Source organism: Chelonoidis abingdonii, chromosome 7 (genome assembly GCF_003597395.2).
Source record: "Chelonoidis abingdonii isolate Lonesome George chromosome 7, CheloAbing_2.0, whole genome shotgun sequence".
In the NCBI taxonomy this organism is placed as follows: Eukaryota; Metazoa; Chordata; order Testudines; family Testudinidae; genus Chelonoidis; species Chelonoidis abingdonii.
Genome location: NC_133775.1, coordinates 35,225,041 through 35,251,709, shown reverse-complemented (window position 1 = coordinate 35,251,709; position 26,669 = coordinate 35,225,041). Strand labels below are relative to the sequence as shown.

The 26,669-nt window shown below is 43.0% G+C and overlaps 1 protein-coding gene across 2 annotated transcripts in view; it reads left to right on the top strand.

Moving 5' to 3' along the window:
• The window catches only part of BCAR3 (BCAR3 adaptor protein, NSP family member), a 131,405-nt gene that overhangs the window by 43,623 nt on the left and 61,113 nt on the right, over nt 1-26,669 (top strand). For both annotated transcript variants that reach the window (XM_032773027.2, XM_032773024.2), the window contains one exon: nt 24,624-24,663. In XM_032773027.2, the coding sequence (XP_032628918.1) occupies nt 24,624-24,663 (40 nt within the window). The remainder of the gene's footprint in view (nt 1-24,623; nt 24,664-26,669) is intronic.

The window sequence follows — 26,669 nt, the reverse complement described above, 5'->3', positions numbered from 1 at the left end:
TCAGTTCCTCAGAGTAGGAGCTGCATTGTGAGCAAGTGTATCTGAGGCAGTCACAAGGACAGCTCAATTTGAATAGTTATGAGAACTCCTACGCAGCACTGAATAAATTCTTTTGTGTCCCGTTTGTTCTTTTTTTAATATAATGTTCTACTTTCACTTAAACTTCATCTGAAAGCATTTTTAAAATTGGGAGAATCCTTGTCCACCTCCATTGCTCTGTTGGCATAACAATAGAGCAGGGTTCTAATGCTTAGCATTGTAGTTGCTATGAACTGAGGTTAGAGGATCCTAGATATTGAATTGTGATTCAGAATGTCAAGGCTGCAGGCTCAATTATTGTGCTTTTGGGATAGATTTAAAAAAAAGTTGAGACTCTATATATCAATACACTCTTCCAAGAGTTTAAAGTTTTCACGGTTTTATTCTTAACACAATGGAGACCATACACAGGGATCAGTTGAAACTGCCAAGGAAAGAAACAGAATACAGTAAAGAGAAGAAAAAATATAGGTGTCTAGACTGTACAATACTCTTGTGCAACTATGAGCATTCATTTATATTTGTCCCTTATGTAAATTGGTTTTTATTTCCAAAAATTCCTCTCATATCTCCTGATACTTTGTCAAGTCATCTTTCAATATAAGTTGGTTGAGGGAGGGGAAGCTATTTTCCCCAGGCTTTGATTTAAAACAAGTAGTTCACATATGATACCATTAATACATATTTAAAATGTACAATCTACCCTGGGTAAAGTGAAATGTTATTTTAATATCTATTGTGTAATATACTTTAATTATATGAAACATCTTGTTATCCAAATAGGGACGTTTCCCTGTGACCCTAAGAGCACCCCAATGCCATAAGGCAAAGGGCTCCGTGATATCTAGCAATAAGCCTCAACTCTCCTGATTAGCTCAATGTAACCCAACTTTATAGTATCATAATCTATATCTAAAAGGTGTCCTGTAAGGTATAATATGCAAATTGGTAACATGCTCATAATTAATATTACAGTGTGGTGTATATATGGGTGATATAGAATATAAATTGAGCAAAGAGGCAATAGAAATACATTTACACAAAAGGTAAACAAAGCCATCAAACTATTGAGTGGGAGAGACAGACGCTTAACTATCACAATGAGAGGCAGGGAGACACTGCAAAAATTAACATGGTGTCAGCTTCCTGGTGGACAGGGCCAGCCCACAGCATTTTGGCACCTGAGGTGAGGAGCTCAAATGACGCCCCCATAGCCCCTTGCTTGGGCAAAAACTTTGAAAGGTCTCAATTCTACCTTCTTCCTGTTTTACTCCTCTCATGGTACTGCCCTGCTGCCTACCTCAATAAAAGAGAACTAACAACTTAAAATGCTTTGTTCAAAAATTTTAAGTAATACTTAACTTTCAAATGCCTGAACAGCAAATGTAACTTTTCTTGTCTGCATAGTAAACACTGACATTTTTATCTGTTTGAATAATCAAAGTGGTCCTTTCTGTGCCTTCTTGGTTGCAAAGATTTGAACTGCTTCCTGAAGGTCCACCGTCTGGGTCAGCTCATGCTCTACTGAGATGGTTGCTTACAAGGCCAACCAGCCTTATCTGCAGAGCAATGAAAGAGGGTGGTCATCTTATTTGTGCACATATATTCCAGAACAGCCTTTTGGAGTTGATCCTGCTGAAATGTATCTTGGAAGGACTTTCAGTTCATCACCTAAATCACTCGCATCAATATCACACATGACATCATATGTCAACACTGTCTCTAGTGCCCTGCATTGCTGGTATAGGTCTTCTTCAGGTATAGTGAGGAGTTTTGGAATATCATACAACATCCCAAATATACTGCTGTGTTCCTTGAGCTGCATGAAACGTTCTTCAACTGACTGTATGGCAACAATCTAGCCCCTAGTTAAAGAATCACTATGAATTGTTGGGGGTCCTCTTATGGGATATCCCGTGCCTCAAATCAAAATGTTGTCTCTTTTGGTAACTCTTGTACTCTTGAATGGGGGGAAAATACTTCATGGTGAATCCTCCTGCCAACTCTGTGCAATCTTAGGACTTTTTGAAATCCCTCATCTGACTGGTAGGACGGAGTATGACTTTGCTTGTGCAGTGTTCCATTGTTCAGATATATCAGGCCAACACCTTAGACGTCTTGCTTACAACATTTATTTCAAACAGTATGTCATGCCACAACACTAATACATGCCACACAGAAATTTGAAGTTACTGTGTGTTTGGTGATTCATTTCCTCTGCCACTGTTCTACCACAAACAGTTCCTGTCATAGCATTACCTCCAATAATGCAACTATGGCATCATCTGCTTCCCAGTTTGGTGTTTGATAGACTTTTCGCCTCCCACTCGACTTTCCCATGTGTGGCACTCTGTGGTTCAATGTCAAAGGATGTTCCCAGATGTGTTGCTTCAAATTTGCACTCATGAGTTGATGCAGAGAAAATACTAAGACGCTTTGAATACATAAAAAATCCAGCAGCCTCACTCAAAGCTGATGCTGCATCGCTGACCAACCAGTTCAATGAATGAGAATTGCATGGGACAAAAAAAGCTTCAAGGGTTTAACTCTTGGACCATGTCTGCACTCCTCTGTTCTTTCCTCTCATGTTGCACTGTTATCGTAGCCCTGACCTCTCCTGTTAGCTATCACAATTCCTGACTTCCATGTTTAAGAAGCACATGTTGTCATACCAGCTCCTGTAGTATCATCAATGTCAATAAATTCTAGGAAATGCTCTGTGACAATCACCCTTGCAGAGACATTTTCACTAGGTTCTGTTATAAAATGCACCATTAAAGTCATTTGTTCCATATGGCTGATGTCAGGTGTGCAGTCCACAATAACACAGTAGTATCTTGCTGACTTCAGATCTGCCACAATCTTCTGTTTGACTTTTGTTGCCAGTAACCGTATGATCTCATTTTGAATTGTTTTTCGAAGTAGTGGTGTGTGTACGTTTCTTGGGTGATGACTCTTCTTAGATGCTCTTTGAGTACAGTATCAAACTCAGTCATCAGCTCCATAATTTTAAGGAAGTTTCCATTGTTTGGCACATAGAGCTGATCTGAAGTGCCATGCAGTGCAAAGTTTTGGGTAGCCAGCATTCTCACAATAACAATGAGCCTTTTCAGAACATTTTGCCAGTAAAGAGACTCTGATGGAATCTTCTCTGGATGCTGATCATCTATGGTGGCCTTTAACCCTAGTCTCATCTCAAGCTCTTTCCACTGATGGAATGCTCTCTGGTGATTTGCTGCCTTCCCATGGCATGCCAGATTTCTAGCCAAATTTTTGCAATCCTTTGTTCCTGTGGAACCCAGTGTGGCTGGAACATGAGACTGGAAGAGTTTGCAACAAAAACAGCATGCAGCATTCTGGGTGTTTGAGTACATAAGCCATGGCCTCTCCACTGTGTCACCATTGGGGATTTCACACCAGTAATGTGTTGGATGAAAACTTCTATTTTCATTGTCTTTGGGAAACATGAAGTTTTTCACTTGCTGTGGCCCATGCAATACAAGGAAGTCCCTCAGGCTACTGCTAAAGTCCTGGATCATCTAGACTTAAGGAACTGAACTCAGCAGCAGCTGTTTTTTGCGCCTCCAGCACACTCTTCTGTGATCTACACTTTTCTTCAGGAATGTGCATGGTTACATCCATCTGAGATGGAGATATGGATGCTGCAGTAGCTGCCAGGTCACCTGCACTCTAACTGGAAGATCAGGCATCTCCTCACCACTCATATCCTCACTAGGGCCTCACTGTGAACATTTGTATCTATGTATCTCAGGAGAGCTTCTTCCTGCTTAGATAGAAAAGCTTCCTTTGCTTGCTTTCTTTTTCTGAATGCTGCCCCAGAGGGGGGTTTTCTTCTTTCACTCATGACTGCTGTTCTGTGCCAGCTATAGTGGCTCTCAGCACTCAGTTGAAGGGGACAAATACGCAGGCTGATAGCAGGGCCTGAGTGAGGGAAGATGTCTAAAGCTACAGGAATAGGGTCCATTAAACAAACAGAGAATAAAATATGATCCATAAACAAATTACTTTGGTGGTCACATGGATGTATGTTGTCTTTGTCCTCCCATGCTATCGTGGGAGATGCCAGAAATTGCACAAAACCTAACACAAAAGAAATTAATCAGTTGACTCATACTGGTAATACTTTGGCTGACATGCATCTGACGAAGTGGGTATTCACCCACGAAAGCTCATGCTACAAAACGTCTGTTAGTCTATAAGGTGCCACAGGATTCTTTGCTGCTTTTACATACTGGTAAAGATTGTCCCTTTATTTTATGGTCTAGCCTTCACTGCTAAAAGGGATGTAATTTTTTCCCCACAGGGTAACTAACACATGTGAGCTATCCTGACATAACACATTAAAAACAAAGATTTACAGTAAGGTAAATTAGGTGAGGTCACCCCTCACCCCCTGCAGGGGACTTGTTTTGAGGTCACTAGTTTACCTTGCTATAAAGCTAAAGTGCGTTGGTTTCACTAGGTTAGCTACAGCAAAATAAAAAATGCAACCCCTTTTAGCCGTGAAGACAAGACCCTGAATCTGATTCTATGGAACACCAGTGGAGGGAATTGAACAATTCTTGGCTATAGTCATATTGGATATTGTAGAATCTTCACTCACAATCACCTGCATCCATTGGTTGGCTCTTACATACCCTTTTGTGTATGTCACCTGACAGAGCTCTTGAAATCTGCTGGCTGTCAAGATGGAACCCTTCTTCTGCAGGAAAAACTGCAGTGTTTCTTGAATGTTGTCAAGTAAATATAAAGATTTCCCTTGATGCCAGGTCCACAGATCTTGTTCATTTGATTAATTTTTAGAATGTTTTTATTTAAACACTGGAATTACTCAAAAATATTTCCTTGTAATGAGACTTAGTCATTCTGGGTTGCTTTCTTTGGCTGACATCCGAAAACTCACCACTTTCTACATCCTTTTATTTAGTTTTGGGTTGGATTTTTGTGAATGTCTTGTCTTCTGCATGACTGGAGATCAGCCCAGATTCTTCCCCAGGGCCGGCTCCAGGCCTCAGCGTGCCAAGCGCGTGCTTGGGGTGGCATGCTGCGAGGGGCGCTCTGCTGGTTGCCAGGAGGGTGGCAGGCGGCTCCAGTGGACCTCCCGCAGGCATCCCTGCGAAGGGTCTGCTGGTCCCACGGCTCTGGTGGAGCTTCCGCAGGCACGCCTGCGGGAGGTCCACTGGAGCCGCAGGACCAGCGGACCCTCCGCAGGGACACCTGCAGGAGGTCCACTGGAGCCGCGGGACCAGTGAGCAGCAGAGCACCCCCCGCGGTGTGCCGCTGTGCTTGGGGCGGTGAAATGGCTAGAGCCGGCCCTGTTCTTTCCCCACACCTTTTGATGAACTGTGTATTTCCAGAACACCACCGGAGAGAATAGTAATATGAAGTACTTCATTTAGCTGCTCTGGTACTATGAGAGGTGGGTGTGAAGAGTCACGAACATTTTTCTAGTGAAGTCAGAAGTTTCCTGTTGAAAACTGTTTTTGTTTTTTTTTCTGGTTTTCTGCCAAACCAAATATCTACACAAATATAGATTTTATACAGATGCTAAAAAGCAGGTTCCTTCAAAGCTTTGTTTACTTTTTAATGTATCAAACGTGCCTAATTATTAAACACCTCAAACCACATGTTCACATTTTAAAAAAAAAAAGCTACAAAATTTTTTGAAAGAATAGGCTTACCACAAAAGCAACCAAACCGTCAGTCAAGCAAAAGTCTGAGGGGCATGGTATATGACCCATCTCTTTTCTAACAGTACAAATGGGTGCACTGTTGGCCAGCAAAGGAAGCAAAGTAACCGAGGTCACCTAGGGCTTGGCTACACTTGCAAGTTGCAGCGCTGGTGAGGGGGTTACAGTGCTGCAACTTAGCAGGTGTCCACACTTAGGCCTTGGCTACACTTGCAAGTTGCAGCGCTGGTGAGGGGGTTACAGCGCTGCAACTTACCAGGTGTCCACACTTACAGAGCTCAGCCAGCACTGCAACTCCCTTCCTGCAGCGCTGGCTGTACACCTGGTCCGCTACGGGTGTAGCGAAAAATTGCACTGCTCATCAGGTGTGGACACTCACCAGCACTGTTATTGGCCTTCAGGGTATTAGGAGGTATCCCACAATTCCTGTATACAACAAACCGGAAGGTACTCCCCGGAGCTACTTATCTAAAAAACAAACACAGCTGCTCTTTGCTGCAGCGAGGAGCGAGCCGAGGCTTTGGAATGTTCACAGCTGTTTGCTTGAGAGAACAAACACACGGCGGGGGGGGGGTGAGAGGAGGGGAGGGCGTCCGTCGGAGAACTGCTACGGGTCTGAAAGCCTTTTTACATTTAAGAGTGATTGAGAGAGGGGTGGGGGAATGGACAGAATTTGCAAGGCAGGGAGCTGTCACACAGTGTCTGCCCAAAAAATCCACTCCTCTGTCTCCCCGAACGCTCCCCTGTCAACTCCACCCCCCCCCCTTTTTGAACTTGCAAGGCAGGGACTGTCCACAGTGGTCTGCTCCATAATCCACTCTCTCTGTCTCCCTGCAATGCTCCCTGCACGACTCCACCCCAACCCCCCTCTTTTGAAAGAGCACGTTGCAGGCCCTTGAACGCTGGGATAGCTGCCCACAAATGCAACCACGCCCAACACGCTGCCAAATGCGGCAAATGTGCCCACACGTGCAGCGCTGGCCTACAGCGCTACACCAACAGCTGTAACTACCAGCACTGCAAAAAATGTAAAGTGTTACGCCATGCCCATTTTTGATTATTAAGATTCCTGTTGACATGTGGGCTGGCTACACTTAAGTTACAAGCCGCCGGTGGTGGCTTGAATCAGTGCTGTAACTTACTCCCCATCCACTACTGGCAAGGCAATACAGCGTTGTAATCTCCCTGCTAACAGTGCTGCGTACTCCCACCTCGGCCTGGGGAATAACGCTGAGCGCTGTTCTTTCAGTGCTGGGGGTGCCAAGTGTAAACAGTGATTAAATCTTATTAATGGCACTGTAACTGACCCTCCAGAACCTTCCCAGAATGCTTTAATTAAAGTAAATAACACTCTTGTTTTGTTGTGATGCACTCTTGGTTTTGCTGGTGAACTCGGGGCTCCCGAGCTAGAAGTACACAAAAAAAACTAAGGCCCAGCTACTGTTTTGCTCAAGCAAGGTCAGCAGGGGGATCCCCTAGTGTTTGCTGAGGAGAGAAGCAGCCCGAGTGGGGAGGACGGGTCGCCGCATGAGGCAAGCTGCGTATCTTGTCTGAAGGCTATTTGCATTTAGTGAATGAGAGAGGGGTAGGAGAAAGGGTCAAACTTTTTAAAAATGATGAAGGTTGTTGCTGGTATCTTCAAGTCCTTGGAACGTGCAAAAGGCAGGAGCTGACACCGGTGTCATCTTCCAAAAAAGTCCACTCTCCTCTGTCTCCCCAGCTCCTGTCACACGCCACAACCCACACCCCCTCTTTAGAAAGCACTTGGTCAAGCCACTTTGAACACTGGATAGCTGTCCAAAATGCACCACTCCCAACAGCGCTGCAAATGCTGCAAATGTGGCCACACTGCAGCGCTTTGCCTGCACAGCTGTATGAAGACAGCTTGAACTCCCAGTGCTGTACAGCTGCAAGTGTAGCCAAACCCTCTGTTAATGAAGTTGGAAGCTAGTCTTCCAGTGCTGGAGGTCATGCAATTTTGCCCTTACTCTCTATCATGGCAAGATGTCCTTCATAAATATGTTACATCTAAAAATAATGCAGACTAGTATTATCATTGCGCATAAGAATGTTGCCTGTTAGTGGTCTCACCCCTTCTGTACAAAGCTGGTGGTGAAGGAAACTGTTGAAGACATTTGCATAGTTCATTGCCCTGGATTCTGAGCTGAGGAAAGAGGTTCATTAGGAAAGAAGATTTCAGTTGGCTGTCACTAGCACCCTCATAACAACTGCCAGACCCTTATAGACAAATATGATTTCAACGTAAGAGCTAAGATGTGAGCATTCTCAGCTGTTCTTTCACAGGAGAGGCACAGGAATTTCTGAAGATCATCCAAAATGGCATAACAGATAAGAACTTGATTTTGCAAAGTGTCAGAAATGAATGACTTTCCAATTCTGAAGCCATCCTCTCACTGAAAACAGAACGTTCTTTTTGCTGATACAGACTAACACGGCTACCGCTATGAAACCTATCCTTTCACTGGTGTTTCCAAAGGCAGAGATAATGGAATATACTACTTCTTTATATTGCTAGGTATATGATGGCACCTGTACTACTCAATTTTTCTGTATGTTCTTATAACTACAGTACCTTGAAAAGAAGAGCACTTAAAGAAAAACTCTGTAGTCAGTTGATAGCATAATGAGAAAAATGGATGCTCAATTCCAATTACCAGTAATGAGTTACATTTTTAATAGCCAAGTAGAGAACATCATTTCAACTCAGTCTATCCTGTTCTAAACAAGTATGTGGATTATTTTTTCCAGAATTGATGAATTTCTTCATGCACCATCAAAGTTTCCTGTTAAGAGTTATGTGAATTGCTGCAGTATTACTATACAGGGGTTCATGCCAATATTTTCTTTTGTTTCAATCTGTGTTGGGAGCTGATTCCCTGAGTTTTGATTTGTTTCAGATTGAGTAAACCCTAAAATGTTTGGCACTCAGATAAAGTGATAGAGTGCTTAGGCTTAGGTATTTCTGAGATGGATAGAAAAATTCAGCATAAACTTCATTTGAAACTGATGGGTTTCATAGCAAAACTATCATACAGAATTTCATATAGTTTTGATTTGAAACTATAAACTGGTCCAGGGGCCTGAAATTGGACCCAGATTTTATAGAAGCTTCATGATCCTTTCAAGGAACCTGGGCCAAATGTTAAGATTGTAACAAACTCTAAACCAGGCAAGATTTAACATGAAGAAGTAACTTTTATGACCGTGGCCTGTTAATACGTGTGCACATTAATATCTCTGTGAGTTGTTTTATATGAGCAGAATTCCTGCCAGACTTCCTTTACCAAAGATAAATGACAAGTGTGTCATGTGGAGCTTAGTATTTGGTGGAATGAAAGAAGAGTTGCTTTCCCCCAATCCTAAGAACATACATAAATATAATGGAACCATTTTGTTTGAATGCCGTGTAGTATTTTAGCACATAAGAGGTTGGTCACATATTTGCATTACATTGTTTTCATGCTCCAGCCTAGCCTCTCCTAGGAAGTGCTGACACTGAGCAGCTGCTAGTAAGAAAAACTGTGCATTAATTTGTGCGAATTAAAAAAATCTACAAAGTGAAAATTAATTTACAGGGAATATTTCCATTTATACAGGATGTTCATGCTTTTACTGGCTGAACTCATTTCAATATCCATTTCTTCTGCATGTACAGTTGCAAAGGCAGTTTTCAGTTCCAATTCCATTCCTTGGCCACAATGACATTTTAAAATCTGGGTCAGTCTGGTAAATAAGTTGGACTGTAGGACTGGAAATGGTTTGGTTTCCAAACATTTTGCCTGCTTCTGTAAACTACATAAGATGTTGTGCTGCAGTTGCTGACGGATTCTGTTTCTGACCTTATCTTTTCCTTTAATTTTTTTTGGGATGACTGTTTTAGCCTGTGCAGACTGTACACAACTAGAATGGTTTTCATGTGTAAAAGTCAGGTTTTCACTAGACTGTCTGATCATTGTTTTTGAGAACATGGAATTGTAACAGTATAAACTATAATATTCACTTCTTTCCTTCTGGACATGTTTTGATCCTTAAGAGGAAGCCCCTTAAAGGCCCTGTCTATCTTGAAAATACCACTATGTCAAGAGACCTGACTATTACACTTTTGTCTATTGACTCAGTTACCATATACCTGTACTTCCACTTTGTTTTCCCAAACAATGCCAAAGCCTTGGATGTGAGTTGATTTGTATCCAAATCTTTGGCATGATTCCAGGTACACAGTTAAAAATGCATATTCAAACTGTCTGTGCTATAAGACTGAACTCTGTTTTAACGGTAGTAGCGGGCAGCCAGGTTGTCTCAGCGTGGGTACAGCTGTAGTGTAGACAGTGCCTTACATTCATGATGATATTAAATATGACCACTTTTATAATTGGCCATTTGAAAACTAGCCGTTAGAAACTGTATAATATGGACACCTCTTTCTGATGCTGAATTTGGTGTTGAAGACTTTTCCTGTCACAAAGATTTGAATTTCTTGGTGTATCCAAATTGTTTATATTTAGCCAAATTTCAATCTTTTGGCCTTCTGACAACCACTCAAGCCATCTCTTTCAGCAAGCTTTTCTCCTGTAGTTTCAGATTAAGTGCTATAATCTAGCATTGACCTGTCCATTGCTATCACAGACTGCTGTTCTAGAGCAGATAGTTTATCTGATCATTAAGAATTACTGTGCATGTCATTATTGGCCCTCTCATCCCCTGTGCTTAGGTGGGGTTTGTGCACTCTGTAAAAGTCTCTTAAAATAATGAAACTGTTACGATGTGTAAGGTTAAGCATAATAAAGAAAGATACAATAATGTTGAGTGGCTCCACTGACTATCCCAGGAGACTCAGTTACAATGAAGTGCCTAAAATGAAATACTCGGGTGATACTTTGTAAGAGTGAGGCCTTGGAACATATGAAGGAACAAAATTTCTGGGAGCAATCAATCAAGGTGTATTTTGATTAATAAAACCCTATTTAGTTTGGGTCCTGAGTATCTGAAAGATCTCCTCTGTCCTTGTGGTGAGATCCACTTGAGTTAACAGCCCCCTGGTTTAAATGCAAGGGAATTGGAGGCACAGGGTGTTTTTAGGGACACTCTAGGATTCACTTCTCCCTGAGTTCAACAGAGCACAGGTCTACTGACCTTCATGACAAGCTGTTCTCACGGGCTTTTGGGGGAAGGGGGGTTAGGTGTTTGGGAGGGATACTCATTGATAATCCTGATGATCAATAGTCCAGATGGGCTGGTTGTGTAATGCTTTATTTTGTAATATTTTAATTGCCTGTATTGTATGAACACCTCAAGCATATGATAGATGCATTTTGAAAATCAAAGTACGATCAAAATTAAGCTAAAATTGTGGAATATTGTCCATCTCTGTTAACATTTACACTTTCACATATGTCTGGTTTCTCCTATTTTATGGAGAGAAGTGAATAAAACATTAATTTATAGTGATGTTTGCCATGCCCATTGACCTCAGTGGGAGTACTCACATATATAAAGTTACTCACATGTTTGCAGGATCAAGATCTTCATCTGTTTCCCATTTGATTCCTTTTTCAAAACAGGAAAATGTGTTTGCAAAACTACAAACCAGTGTAACACCTGAAACAACATTTACTTTCTAGTTAATTTTTTCCCCAATTTATGAGATGATGATGAGTTGACAATTTCCTTTAAATAGGAATAGGCTGGTTGGGCATACTTTATTGTCCAAGACTGTATCTGTTTGTTGGATGTATCAGATGTGAATCCACATGCTATTTAATAAAAGCTGGGAGGTATTTTCCTGTTTCTCTAAACACTCATCCATTTATTTTGTGATGAGACCTCTACACAGGTACTCTTTTCACATATATGGGATCAGATAGCAAATTTGTCACCTCTGGAGAAATAAACTGAAAGATTGTACAGAAGAGAAGTACTCCCTTTTCTCGCAACACTTTCACTATTTTTTTCTTTCTCTCATTTTAAAAAAACATTTATTTAAAAAAGGAAAAACATGACAGAATTATTTCAGTTAAACATTCCTGTAAATCTGATTTCAAACAATACACTGGCATCAGGGGGCTATTATTTCACAGCAGGACACAAGTCTTTTTTCTGTGCTTCACTGCTGCCCACATGGCAGGTGGAGCAGTTTCTTTCCCTTTGAAATGTCAATGCTTGCTTAATTATATAAAGTGTAACTAGAAAGCCAGTTATTCTCCTATACCACGACCAAACTGCACTTTCTACATATGGAACTATAGGTTACATTTTACATACATATATCATCAGCAGCAGCAGTTTGTTAATCTTATGCCCTGATACTGCAACTTTTTGTGAACAGACAGACTTTAGTGGGGCTCTGCATGGACACAGGGACCTTCCTGTGGAGCTCATTAACATTAAGACTAGGGCCTTAATGTTAATTGTCAGGTCAGTTTAGGCCCAAATGTTACAAAACATTAGACAAATAGAAATATTTTTCTTTAAAAAAAAACCCAAAAAAAACGCCACACATGGGAAAAAGGTGCTTTTATTTATTTTTATTTTCTTAATTCTGGGGGTCAGGGCATGTCTATGCAACAAACTATGGTTGATGCAAGTTATGTTGGCGTACAGCCACGAAAGTTAGTGTATCACTCGTGTGTGAGAGACACTGTTGCTTCCATAGGCTAATTTATTACAGACATTGCAATTTTCTATTCTCGCCCATACACACACATCTTTCTCTCTCTCTCTCTGTCCCTGTGTGCCATTCCCCAGTATTTCATGGACTTCCTGCAATCACCACAACACCCCCTCCCCAACTTGCCCAAGAGCAGGCTCTGTGTCTCCCCCTATACCATTGTCCCCATTCTTATTTCTTCTCTTTCTGTGTGGGCTTGGCTACATTGGCACTTTACGGCTGCAACTTTCGCGCTCAGGGGTGTGAAAAAACACCCCCCTGAGCGCTGCAAGATGCAGCGCTGTAAAGTGTCAGTGTGAATCATGGGCCGGCAAGCGCGGGAGCGGCGCTCCCAGCGCTGCACGTCTACACAGCCGTAAGGGATTGTGTTTCAACGGCAGCGCTGGGAGAGCTCTCTCCCAGCGCTGCGAGCTCATGACTACACTCACGACTTCAAGCGCTGCACGCGGCAGGCTCTGAATTTCTAATGTAGCCAAGCCTCTGTGTTTAACATTCTCAAATTATTGAAGGCATTGTTTGTGCTGGAAGTAGGTTCGTGAGATCTCGCATTCAACCAGTTGCTTTGTCTGTAGAAAGTTACAGAGGTGGTTGAAGCTCTTGGCTCTGCTAACAGATGCAAGGGCTCTGCATGCCCCACATTCTCCCCTCGTTTTTCTGATTTCCACCAGAATAAATGGGTTCCTTCTGCCATACTGACCCAGGGATTGCAGAGGCCGGTAAGGATGTTTACGCGCCCTATGGCGAAACTGCCCGTCTTGCGCCCTCCCCATCCCCAAGCCCGCCGCCCTAGCCCCCCCTCCGCAGCACTCCTCCTCTCTGCCTGAGTGCCCCCCTTGCAACAGCTCTCCACCCCAGCCACTCCGCCCTGAGGTACCCCTCCCGCAGCTCCCCCTGTTTACCGCGCACTAGAGAGCACGCCGTGGCTGCTTCACTTCTCCTGCCTCCCAGGCTTGTGGCGTCTAAGCTCATTGGTGCCGCAAGCCTGGGAGGCAGGAGAAGTGAAGCAGCTCACCCCTGCCACGCCTGCTCCCTGAGCACGCCGTGGCTGCTTCACTTCTCCTGCCTCCCAGGCCTGCGGCACCAATGAGCTTAGACGCCACAAGCCTGGGAGGCAGGAGAAGTGAAGCAGCCACGGCGTGCTCAAGGAGGGGAAGGGGCAGGGGTGAGCTGGGGCAGGGAGTTCCCCTGTGTGCCGCCCCCCCCCTTACTTGCTGCAGGCAGCCCTCCCCGCATTCCCCTGCCCCAGCTCCCTCTGCCTAAATGCCGGCGGCAACCAGGGCAGCTGAACATCCGGTCGCTGCCAAAGAAAATGGGGCCCCCAAATCCCAGTGCCCTAGGCGACTGCCTAGGTTGCCTAAATGGTTGCACCGGCCCTGGGGATGTGTTGATCATTCCCTGAAATTTTAGAATTAATCAGATGATGTGTTCAAAAGTTATGGCATTACGGACAAATATCAAGTTGAGTGTAGATCCACTTTGCTCTGCCAATAAATATACTTTATCTTGGAGAGTCTGCAGCTCAGACATTACAGCTGTGTGCCTGGTCACTGTACTTCACAAACTGAGAGCAGATCTGACTGTAAACTAATGTAGAAGTCAGGGCCAGCTCCAGGCACCAGCATTCCAAGCTGGTGCTTGGGGCGGCAATCTGCAAGGGGCGGCAGTCCCTGTTGATTTGCCCCCAAGCTTCTAAACATAGAAGCTGCCACCGAATTCCCACCGCCACAGAAACGCGCCTGCCGCCCTAAGGGCACACTGACTGCCCCCACCGTGGCGGCAATTCGGTGCACTGCTTGGGGAGGTGAAAATTGTAGAGCTGGCACTGGTAGAAGTGACTAGTTTATTGTCTGTGTCCAAGTGGAGATAAATGTAAAATGCACAGAGAAAAGTAAACTAGATTTTTAAATATTTTTTTCTGCTATACTATTCTAAATCATTATTGTTAACATAGATTAGGGTTCTCAAGACAAACTTTTTGGTGGTCTCAAACTGCAGCCACCAACTTTTGCTGGTGGCCTCACTCACACTTTTTTCTGAAGTACTTAATTAGCTTTAGGAAAAACAAATAAATGTGGACATAGACATGTCCAAATCTTTGTAATTTATTTATTGCTAGCTAGTAAGTCTGCTGTCAAAAGTGATATTAACCAATATACAAGTATCACTTTTGACAGCAGATTTACTCAGCCCTGCCAAGCCTGGGGACAAATTAAGTCCTGGATGGAAGGATGGGGGAGGCAGCAAGGGACTAGAGCGGGGGTAAGCAACCTAAGGTATGCATTCCAAAGGCAGCACATGAGCTGATTTTCAGTGGCACTCTCACTGCCCAGGTCCTGGCCACCGTTCTGGGGGGCGCTTTCTGCATTTTAATTTAATTTTAAATGAAGCTTCTTAAGCATCTTAAAAACCTTATTTACTTTACATATAACAATAGTTTAGTTATATATTATAGACTTATAGAAAGAGACCTTCTAAAAACGTTAAAATGTATTACTGACACGCAAAACCTTAAATCCGAGTGAATAAATGAAGACTCTGCCCACCACATCTGAAAGGTTGCCGACCCCTGGACTAGAGCCTGAACCCCGGAGCTAGGGGCTGGAGCCTGCTGCCACCCAGCTGGAGCCCAGGGCCTGAGCCCCATTACCCCAGGAAGGTGGGGAATTCACTAGCTGCCAGCTTCTCCAATGTGGTGCCACAGGTGTTGGCCCCACCCCTGTTAGCGGCCCCAGCAACCAACACCAAGGAAGTACATTCAGGCGCAACAGTGAGACAGAGGAGCCACTACTTTGCCCTCTCCTTCCCTTCCTTGCTCCTCCCCCTCCCATCAGAGCCCAGGAGGCTGTGGCTGCAAGCCCCTGGTGGCCGTATGTGGCCACATTTGAAAAATGCTGGGTTAGATTATTTGTTCTTTACAAGTATTTTTGTCCTTACACTATATTGTTTTAAATTATCGTGAGGGGGAGTTAATTTTCTCTAGCTTCTGGTATGTTTCTCATGTATGAAGTTTAAAACCAAGCTTTTGTATATTGTGGAGGTAGAGTTCAATAACACTGGAAATTACACTGAGGGACATGTCTATCCTCATTCCCAAGCACAGAGGTTTATACATTAATAAGATCAGTCTAAACAGAAGCAGCCTCCAGTGAAGGGCTGTTTTCTCAATCTGGCCATGCAAATTTTAGCAATGAAAATGGAGGTTGTTAGGGTGAATTCCTGTGCTTTGAGATGAGATTGTATCATGGCCTGAACTGTTAACCTTTTTGGTTAATTCATTTACCAATAACCCCTAAGGGATGTTCTCTCATTTCAGTGCAAAGGGGATTTATACATGCAAGTGCCTTTTAATGTTAACTCGAACTGCTGGAACAGGTGTTTTATCCCTGGCATTAAAATAAGAATATCTACTAAATGAAATATACATATTTTTAATATCTTTATATTTCTGGCAATAACTATTTATATATGAACAACGTACACACAGAACCATATGAAAAAATGAATCCATGAGCGGAGTAAAGATGGCCAGTGTAGCTACCCGGCAAACCCTGCTAGTGCCCACAAGGCCTTAGACACGTTCAGGCTGAAACAAGTTAAATCTACAATCCCACAAGATAGTGGGAACAGAAAATCATCTCCAGTTAAGGACAATATATTAGCTCAGGAGACAAAGATCCTGAGTTTCTTTGGTGGAGTAGCTTAGCTGTTGGGTTCCACCTTTTCAAATACTTGAGACTCTGGCTCCAATTCTGGGGTGCAGCAAAACAGCCCATAAAGGGACATTGCAGCAGAGCACAAGTTAGAGCAGCCCCCAAATTTCCCAATTATTGCCTTTTTTTAGTTCCTTTCTTGCTTCCTCACTAATAATGCACAAACCGTTTTAAGGCGATATAAAACAATATCTGTACCAAATATCTCACTCTGAAAGTTGACATAAATACCATGGAGTAGAATGGGGGAGCGTCTTCTCTCCCCTTAAATGCCACTGTTGAAAGCAGTTCATGCAAAAGGGGGGCATTAAGGCAACACTTATTCCTGCCTTAACTAAAGCCTCATACTGAGACCTGGTCTACACTACAAAGTTAGGTTGATGTAAGCCAGCTTGCATTGACTTAGTTGTACATGTGTCTACACTTAAATTTGTCTCCTCGAATAAAAGGGTGCTGTTTAATGTCACAGAGTAACACTGGCTCCTCAAATGGTCGACATACTGAGCTTGGTCTTCCAGCTGCTGTCCCACGATGCCCAATACTGACCACACTGGTCACAGTTGGGAACTCCGCTGCTCAGGGGTCACAGACATAGGCGCCAGCTTCCTCTGGGCCAGGATGGTGCTCAACCCCCTGCTCTCCCCCAGGTCCCATCTCCACCCAACCCCTTCCCCCAAGTCCTCACCTCTGTCTCACTTCTTGCTTTGCCTCAGCCCCCATCCCCTTCTCCCTGGGCCCCATCTCTTCCTACCCCTGGCCCTGCTTTTTCCCACCCAGTTCTGACCCCTCTCCTGATCATGTCCCGTGTCCACTCCTCCTCCTCCTCCCGCACGCTACAAAACAGTTGCTTGCAGCGGGCAGTAGGCGCTGGGCAGGAGGGGGAAGAGTTGATTGGCAGGGTTGCCAGCAGGCGGGAGGCGTTGGGAGGGATGTAGAGCGCTGGCTGCCAGTGGGTGCTAAGCACTCGCTAACTTTTTTCCGTGGGTGCTCCAGCCAAGGAGTCAGCATCTATGCTTACAGAGACTGGAAGTGCCGCACTTCCCCCTCTTTAAAACCCTGCGAATTTTTGAAATGCCTTTTCCTGATTGCCCAGCTGGAGTAGACTGGTGATATTGGATCTCCTGGGCCTGTGTAGAGAAGAGGCTGTGGATGAACAGCAGTGCCACATGAAAGTGAAGGATATGTGGCAGGCATATCAGAAGACCAGGGAGGCCAACAGTTAATCCACTGGCAAGCCTCAGATCTGATACTTGATGGAGATCCCACTACCACCCCGTGTGCCACCATAGGTATCTCAAAGGAGACTGAGACCCAGATATCTGCTGTGAACAGTGAGGAGGAGGAGGAAAAGGATGTGGGAAATGCATGCAACTGGTGGGTCCTTGTTTGAGACTCAACCACAGTCAGTCAGTCAGTCCCTCCAGTCGAGCACAAGTGAGCCTGATGCAGGGAAAAAACTTCAGGTAAGTGTATAAATGAATTTCCCTTTACAATGATGTTCAGTTGGCATCTCCAACATAATAGGACTTAGCTAGTGATTTTTCATTAATTTACTCAGACAAAGAGAGGTAGAGTTATCCTCTGCTTTTCATTCCCCTGTAGAGAGAGATTCCAGGGGACATGTGGAGCAGCTTGTTTATGTACACAGGGATGTCCCTTGAATCCTTCTGAGAGATCTTGATGCAGCTTTCATGGACGTATTCTGCAATCCTCTCCCAAAGGCTTTCTTTCTTCCTCCTTGGTAGGACGCTTTCCCACACTACTCTATGATTACTGCAGTGGAGGCCACCAAAGTTAACAGGCTAACAGCAACTGTGGTATGTTACTGAGATATCAGCTAAAATCACCACTGCCTGTGGGAAAGCCTGACTATATTCAGTGCCATTGCCCTATACTCATAGTTTCATCCAACCAAGCAATTCCTTCTCATTTCCTTCATGCCTGGAGCACCAAACTCACAATAGCTAGTACAGTGCTGTGAGTAGTGCTGTGCACAAACACTTTGAAGCAGACATGTCAAAAAGCATGTCTTGTTTAAAACTTTGGAGAGCAAAGGAAGGGAGTCCTGAACCTCAACTTTCACTTTCCATTGCGACGGTACTGACAATAGTACCTCTGTGTGTTTTATCTGCAGCTGCTGCGATTGCAGCATTCCCCCTCCACACTCATGAAACACCTGAGCCAGATGAGGAGAAGAAAGAAAAGGACTCAGGATGACCTGTTCAGTGAGATCCTGCAAACCAGTGCTGTGCCAGACCGTGAGCAGAGGGCCTGGAAGGTGAATATTTCAGGCTACATTGAAAAGGAAAGAACAGACCGGGAAGGCCCAGGAGTCCCGGCAGGAAAAAGGAGAGGATGATGCACCAGGACACAGTGGGGGTTCTACAGCAACAGAGAAAGATGCTGCAGACTCTTGTGGACCTACAGGTTCAACAATCACAGGCTCACCTTCCTTTGCAATCCATGGAAAACTCCATTACAGCATCTCCCTACACCCTCCCCACTCCCCAACATTCCATCTGATGTCAGGGGCATCTTTATCCTCCATACTACGAAACATTAAGGACAGCCACAGCTTCACATATACTGACCTGTGAGAACCATGGTTGATGTGTCGATAAAATGGACATGAATGATCTTTGCATTTGTTAAGTTCTGTACTATTAATTTATTAAGTTTTGCATGTATTTGCTTTTACATTGCACAGATTTTTTTTTCCCCCACTGCTGCTGTTACTGAGTAAAATTTTATTATTTGGAAAAGAATTCATTTTTATTAGCTCACAAAATATGCTGCAGAATGCCTAGTGATATAAAAAGCATCTAGTTACATGTTACTGTACAGTATGACACAACTCATAAGATTGGTGATACAGTGTAATAATCTTAATTGTACAGCAAGCACCACAAAATTAATAGGTACATTGACAGTGTTATATTCACAAATGTACACCAAGCAGCACACAATTCCTAACAGGCCCAAAATAGGAGGACCAAGTAAAGCACAGTACACCACAACGCATTACTGTGCCTCCCTATTAAAGTGCTCTCCAAAGACCTCCCACATCCATATAGCTCCATATTGAGTTCTACTAGACCTTTGTCTGGCTGTTCAAACTCAGCAGACAGCCAATCCACTTCCATCCAGCAGCAACTTTTCTCCCTTTGCATCACAGATATTATGCAGGACACAGCAGGTAGCTATAACCATTGGGATATTTTTCTCTCTGAGATCTAATCTTGTGAATAAACAATGCCATCATCCCCTCAATCTAACGAAAATGCCTTCAACGATCATTCTGCACTTGCTGAGCCAGTAGTTGAATCTTTTTGTGGTGCTGCTGTTGACGTGGCTGGAGTACAGCTTCATGAGCCAGGGGATCAAGGGGTAGGCTGTGTCCCTCAGGATCACTACTAGCATTTCAACATCACCTGTGGTAATCTGCCAGTCAGGAAAATATGTCCCTACTTGTAGTTTTCTGAACAGTTCTGTAGTCTTAAAAATGCGAATGTCATGCATAAGGCTACGGTTTGGTCACGGAATCCATGACTACCACAGACCTCTGTGACTTCAGCCCACAGCCTCTGGGAGCTGCAGGGTACCCCTATCTCCCGTGGTGGCCAGGAGCTGCGGGGTACCTCTGCCACCACTGGTGGAGTGGGCAATCCCTGGCCGTTCCCCAGCTGCTGCGGCTGGTGGAGTAGAATCTCCCAGCAGCTCCGCAGCTGCCCTGGGTGGGGGTCGCTCCCAGCTCCCAGCCACGGGGCAGAGGCCACAGCTCTTGCCACAGCAGGGCAATGTGCTAGACCCCCCCCCCCTTTTTGTCATGGACATTTTTAGTAAAACTCAGGGACAAGTCATGGCTTCCGTGAATTTTTGTTAATTGCCCATGACCTGTCCATGACTTTTACTGAAAATGTTCATGACAAAATTGTAGCCTTAGTCATACACCTTCTCTGGCCAGCCAACACTGATGTCAGCGAAGCATCCCCGCTGATCAACAGAGATATGCATACCGTCTATTGCTCCATCACAGTTTGGGACTCCTATTGCTATAAATCTATCCACTATGTCCTGTACATTGCACCATAGCAGTCCTGCATAGCAGGATACAATTAGTGGCCCTGTACACTAGCATGACAATGGTCCCCGCAGTGGATTTTTCAACTCCAAAATGATTTCCCACTGACTGGTAAGGAATCCGCTGTTGGAAGTTTCCAAAGTACAATTGGCACTTGCTTCTCTACTGTCAATGCAACTCTCATTCTGGTGTATTTACATCAGAAGACTGGGGTGAGTTTGGCACAGAGATCCAGGAACATAGCCTTGGACATCTGAAAGTTTTGCATCCACAGCTCATCGTCCCAAACTGGCATTATGATGTGATCCCATCAGTCAGTTCTCACTTCTCAGACCCAGAATTAGCACATCTGCAGCTGTTCTGTGAATGCCACCAAAGCCTTAAATTTGTTCTTGTTATGTCCCACAGCAATCTGTCTTCCAAGAAATCACCATGTTTCTTGCTGATTTGGTTCTTCTTCCAGCTCTGCAAATACTCAAGGATCATGTGTCCTGTGCCTGCAATGCTCATGACAATAGTGCAGAGATGTACAGGTTCAACGGTTCTATCAGGGATGGTGGACAGCAAGGAGGGTCCTGTGGGTTCATTGGATTTTTCAAGAAGGTGCTAATATGCGATATAGATGACAATATGGGATGGAAAAAATTGCATGCTGGTAACTTGACCCTTTGTTGCCCGTCACTCCTGAGCAACTTGTTTCTGCTTCACCGCGCATTGTCAAAACTCCCTAAAAGACCGTGCACAGTGGTATATCTACCCATGGTACACAGCACTGTGCATAGACACATGCACTTCTGGTGAGTACATGCAGAAAGTCACAAGGAGCCAAGTATACACACGCACAGGCGATATACTAACTATGGCAGCTTTATGCCGACATAACTTGCGGTGGCCAATGTTTGTAGTGTAGACGTGGCCCGAGGTACCTTGAGAACTACCGCCGCAAACCCTGCCAATCCCAGATTACATCAACACGAAAGAAACTCTGGCAGATTTTGTTCTGCGGTTAAGAGGGGAAGGGTGTTGACTCCACCGCCTGGTGTTCAGATGATCCAAAATTTGTTACTATCTACTTCAGGCTAGTATCTGGGTAAGGTAAAATCTCTTATTGTGCCAACTTCTGTTGGTGACAGAGACAAGCTTGTCTGCCCTGGGGGTGTGGTGCACGGGGGGCGGGGGGGGGAACGTATCACTTGGGTAATTGATGGTTTAAATGTAAATGTCTAAGTGGTAAACTGCTTTGTTAGAATGTTTTTTCTTTTAAAGTACTATTAAGCCACACCTACATAAAATGTACCTTTGTTTACATGGAAATAAGGCTTTTATCTGATCATTAGGAGCCAAATGTAAACTAAATTGTGGACCCACAATTTACATACTACACAAGTCAAGCATTGCTCTCTAATTCAAACATACTGTAAGTAAACGGAGACCAATCAAGAGCTCTCTAAACTCAAGTTAAATAAAAAGATAAACATTAGCTTTATTTGAAATTTAATAATGTTACATGAAAGACAGAACTTAATATTATATTGTATTGATACAAATTGTCAGCTGCAGTTCATTTAGAGGTGGCTGGGACTGCAACACCTGCCATCCAACCTGAAGTCATTTGAAATCTCAAAATACCCCTTTCCTGTTGGTAACCCAATCTGCTTAATATAAAATCAGACTGTGTGTGCATTTTTTCATACTTACATATGGTGGTCTTGGGTGTTATTGATTGTTTTGTGCATACAGCACAGACAGAACATGTGGCTAACGCAGCTCTGGGATTCAGCAGATCCTGGGTTCTACTCATGGCTCTACCACCAGTTTGGTGTGTTACTTTGGGAAAAATGCTAAACCTGTTGGTGTGTCATTTCCTCCATCTTTTAAGTGGAGAAAATAATCCCTCCCACTCTATCTTACAAGGCTATTGTAAAATTAATCCATATTTGCAAAGGGCTTTGAATATCTCGGATGGATGGTGTTACTAACTTTCAAAGAATTATTACTATGTGGGTGACCTGTACAGGGGGAAAAATGTGTGTGAATTCTTTTTTTCTTTATGTTGGATAAAGATCTGGATGGATTTGTTTTTTCTTAAAGTTTTTAGGTTTTTTTACATTAAATATCTCTAGGCCCTGTCTAGCCTAGAAAACTCTATAGTCTTATCTACACTAGGAAAATCCCCCATTCCTCACAGTGGGTATAGCTGAACACAGTATATCTAAGCATAGTACAGGATGAAATGTATTCATTACTATTTCAGAAGCTATCAAATAAATTAGTTGTTAATTTTAATGCTCACCTTTCACTCTCTTGGGTATCATGACACATAGTTCTTCAGTTGTCCAGGAAAAACAGGGTGGACAAGACCCAACTGCAGGATTTTCAAAAGCATTCAGTATTTAATAAAAGTAGAATTGGGCCACTAGTTAGTGTTTTTTGAAAATTCCATTCCTAATTTTTCATGTAAAAATCAAATAGAAAGCCAAGCAAATAAATAATTACTCTTTCAGGCCTTATTTATGCATCATAAAAGAGAAATAAATGTACAAACCTATCTGTTTTTCTTTGCAAGTCACTTTTAAAAAGCAGCTTTTTACACTGTACCAAATCCTATTTCCACTGAACTCAGCAGCGAAACACATTAATTTAGCTGGGAATGGGATTTGGGCCTTTGTGAATGACTCTATAATAAACAATAGCAGCTACTGATACCAACCTGGCAGCTAAACTTTCCCCATTGTAGAAATGTCTTTGGGGAGTGGTGATGGTGTTTTATTTCCCCAATTGTTATGTTTTGGATTAAAAGTTAAGAGCCTAGACCGGCAAATTAGATATATAATATCTTAGTTTATTGAGTTTATTTAAAGCTACATTCAGACAACACTGAGAAAGTGGAGACAAAGAATTCCAGGTCAGACTGATTCCAGAGAAACTCAACTCTTACATATTTTGAAGTTGCATATTACATTAGAAGTATAATATCATAACAACCCCCCATTGTGCAAGATGCTGTTTCCACATGTAATATGATCAATAGCCAGGGCTTAAATTCAGCCAGAGCTGTCCAGAGCAGAGCTTCAGTAAATATTTTTAAACCTATGGGGCTAAAGCTCCAAGCCCTGAATGGGGAGAGGGGGAACATAGGAGGTTCCAGGAAATACATGAGAATTTAAGTCCTGTCAATAGCCTTATACAAATTTTCCATTTCATGGTTGTCACATCAAACTCATATTCCCTTACAGGTGTGTCTGGTTTTGTCTGTGTGTTAGTTGTGAGGGTTTTTTTAAAGGGAACACTGTGGTATTATATGTGCCTTTAAGTTCTACAGAAAAAATCCAAGCACAACTTGTAGGTTTTGTAAGCCAGTCATCTTCCAAAAATCTTGTAAATACTTGGGGGTTTTATTAATTGTATTTTGTAGAAAGAGCTCTAATTGTGACGAGTGGACCGTCTTCTAGGTTTCTACACCTTTGGGAATATTTGCCATTTGTGCAGATGGGAAAATAACAAGAAGATTCTTTTTAAAAAAAAGAAATGGAGCCTTATTGATTTAATGTTCTATTTCTATGGCAAGTAATTACAACAGTGACTGTATTGTGGCTTAGTTATGGTTGTAGCAGAGCTTGCAAGAACCACATTAGTTTCTTCAATTATAAATACAGGTTTAACTCCCACCCTCCTACTCATCAAAGCTTTATCTCTAATGAAACTGAAAGATGCTGTACTTTCACTTTTGACTTTCTTGCATTATCCTTGTCTTCTGTAGACAACTTTTAGAGTTAACATCAATTAGAAAACCAGATGTTTTCTTCATTTGAATTTAGAAGCACTTAGAAAACTGCCTTTTCATTATTTCAGTATGATTAGTGTGACTTATATTCATTACTTTAATATGATCACAAGTAAATTTAACAAATAGAAATCCTTCAGTGGGTTACTTCAAGTCTGGGGGAAAAAAATGTCTTCCGAGGCGTTTAAGTATTCAGACAAAGGATTTGCTTTCAGTTCTTTCAGTGAAGAAAGCTGTCTTCCTCTTTCTAAAGCAGATAAATGCCCTTCACTTGCATAATATTCAAGAATTTTAGAGAGCATTTAGAATTACAAAAGATAGCCTTTTAGCTATTTTTAGCCATCTGTTGAGATGCTGTTCTCAAGATTTTCTTTGTTCAAAACTGTGTAATGAGTTTTCAAATGAATTAATAGAGTTCAGTAATGACATTCAGGAGGAAAACAAGGCTGCTTATATTTGTTAGAACAGAGAGAGTATGAGGCATTAGAGCAACAAAATGTTGATTTTTCTAGGTTAGAGTTTAACAATAACTATTTTAACGTATTGCTCTTGAAAGCATCTCTTTGGCATAAGAAAACATTTGATTCACTACTGTGTTTTTCCTTTGTAGAGGTCAGAATATCCTGGATCCAGCTATGGAATATGTGAAGGTACCGTATCACTTCAAAACATCAAAATCCTTTCCCAAATATTTTATAGTGTACGTAATCAGTGATAGCCAATTATTAATCTATTTTCAGTGTCCAATCCTATGCAATCCAGTAGTACTGCAATCAAATTAGTCAGATTGGGGGAAAAAAGAAGTAATTATATCGTGTGAAACAAACACTTAGAAAATAGAGTACTTAATAATCAGCTTCGCCACTAAAGACTGTTCCTTTTGGGGGAGAATATATTCTGATATTCAGATGCCTCTGTTACATCATGAATATTCTCTATTTAGTAACTGTTTTTTAAAGTTTTTTTTTTTTCAAATGTTTGAATTAAATTGGTTAAATGATCCCACATTTCTCAGTGTGTGGTAGGGCCGTTGGGGAAGTAGAGGAAAGAAATAGGTCACATCTCAAAAAGGTTACCCTCCGCCCCCTGCCAATCTGAAATTTAGGCCTTATAGATTTGGCACTTTCCTCTTTACAAATGCAGCTACAAATTCATCTCTGGTCTAAAAAGCTAGAGCCAGGTCTGGATTTGGTCCACACTAGTAAAGGCAAAGCTGCTAGGTTACACACTAACATTAATTATACTCAGCGCTGATTAGGCCTCAGCTGGAGTATTGTGTCCAGTTCTGGGTGCCATGTTTCAGGAAAGATGTGGACAAATTGGAGAAAGTCCAGAGAAGAGAAACAAAAATGATTAAAGGTCTAGAAAACATGACCTGTGAGGGAAGATTGAAAAAATTGGATTTGTTTAATGTGGAGAAAAGATGAGAGGGGACATGATAACAGTTTTCAAATACATAAAGGTTGTTAACAAGAAGGAGAGATGTTCTTGTTAATCTGTGAGGACAGGACAAGAAGCAATGGGCTTAAATTGAAACAAGGGCAATTTAGGTTGTACATTAGGAAAAAATTCCTGTCAGGATAGTTAAGTACTGGAATAAATTGCCTAGGGAGGTTGTGGAATCTCTGTCATTGGAGATTTTTAAGAGCAGGTTAGACAAACACCTGTCAGGAATGGTCTAGATCAGTGGTCCCCAACGTGGTGCCCATGTCCTGGCCCCCGGGAGAGCACCCGCCAAAATGCCGCCGAATTTCAGTGGCATTTCGGCAGGGACACTTCTCGATGACGCTGACAAGTGATGTCATCGAGAGGCGTCGCCCCCGAATTTCGGTGGGGACGCCTCTAGCTGACGCCGCTTGCTGTCGACAAGTGACATCATCGAGAGGCGGGCGTCACTCCCAAATTTCGGCGGGGACGCCTCTCGATGACTTCGCTTGTTGACGGCAAGCGGTGTCATCGAGAGGCGTCACCGACAAAATTCGGCAGCATTTTGGCGGGTGCTCCACTGTTGCAGTGGTCCTTTGGCTGGCGCCCACCAGCCAAAAAGGTTGGGGACCACTGGTCTAGATAATATTTAGCCCTGTCTTGAGTGCAGGGTACTGGACTAGAAGACCTCTTAAGGTTCCTTCAAGTCCTATGATTCTATGATTTAAACTAATTGGCCAATATTTTTGTGTACACCTTTACAAGTATTGTCCCTACAGTCTGAGAGTCTGATACCTGGTGTTTGTAGTATGTCTAAAGTAATTTGAGACAAGACAGCATAATATGTTTTATCTGACCCTCAGACAACAGTGAAGTTCTGGAGTTACCCACCAGTGCCTGGAAAAGTTGGTACCTATGAATTGACAGGGAGGAAGAAAAGGTTCTGTGTTGGTCATTCACCAGTGTGCTTGGTAACAGGAAGTGATGCTGTGACAAGATAATAGACTAAATGCTAATTCTGATGCTTGTAACCTTTCCAGCAGGAGCAGGCCCCATACTTTTGTCAGTAGTTGAAATGTTTGTTAATTATTAAGATTTTGGAGCTGGGGAGGGAAGCATGGGGGAACAAGTTTGTAAGACAGGAGGAGGGCATAGTAGCCCCATGTCTTCCACTTCCCCTCATTTTAATGAACTGTCAAGTAGTTTAGGCCTAGAATTTGACCTACCTTAG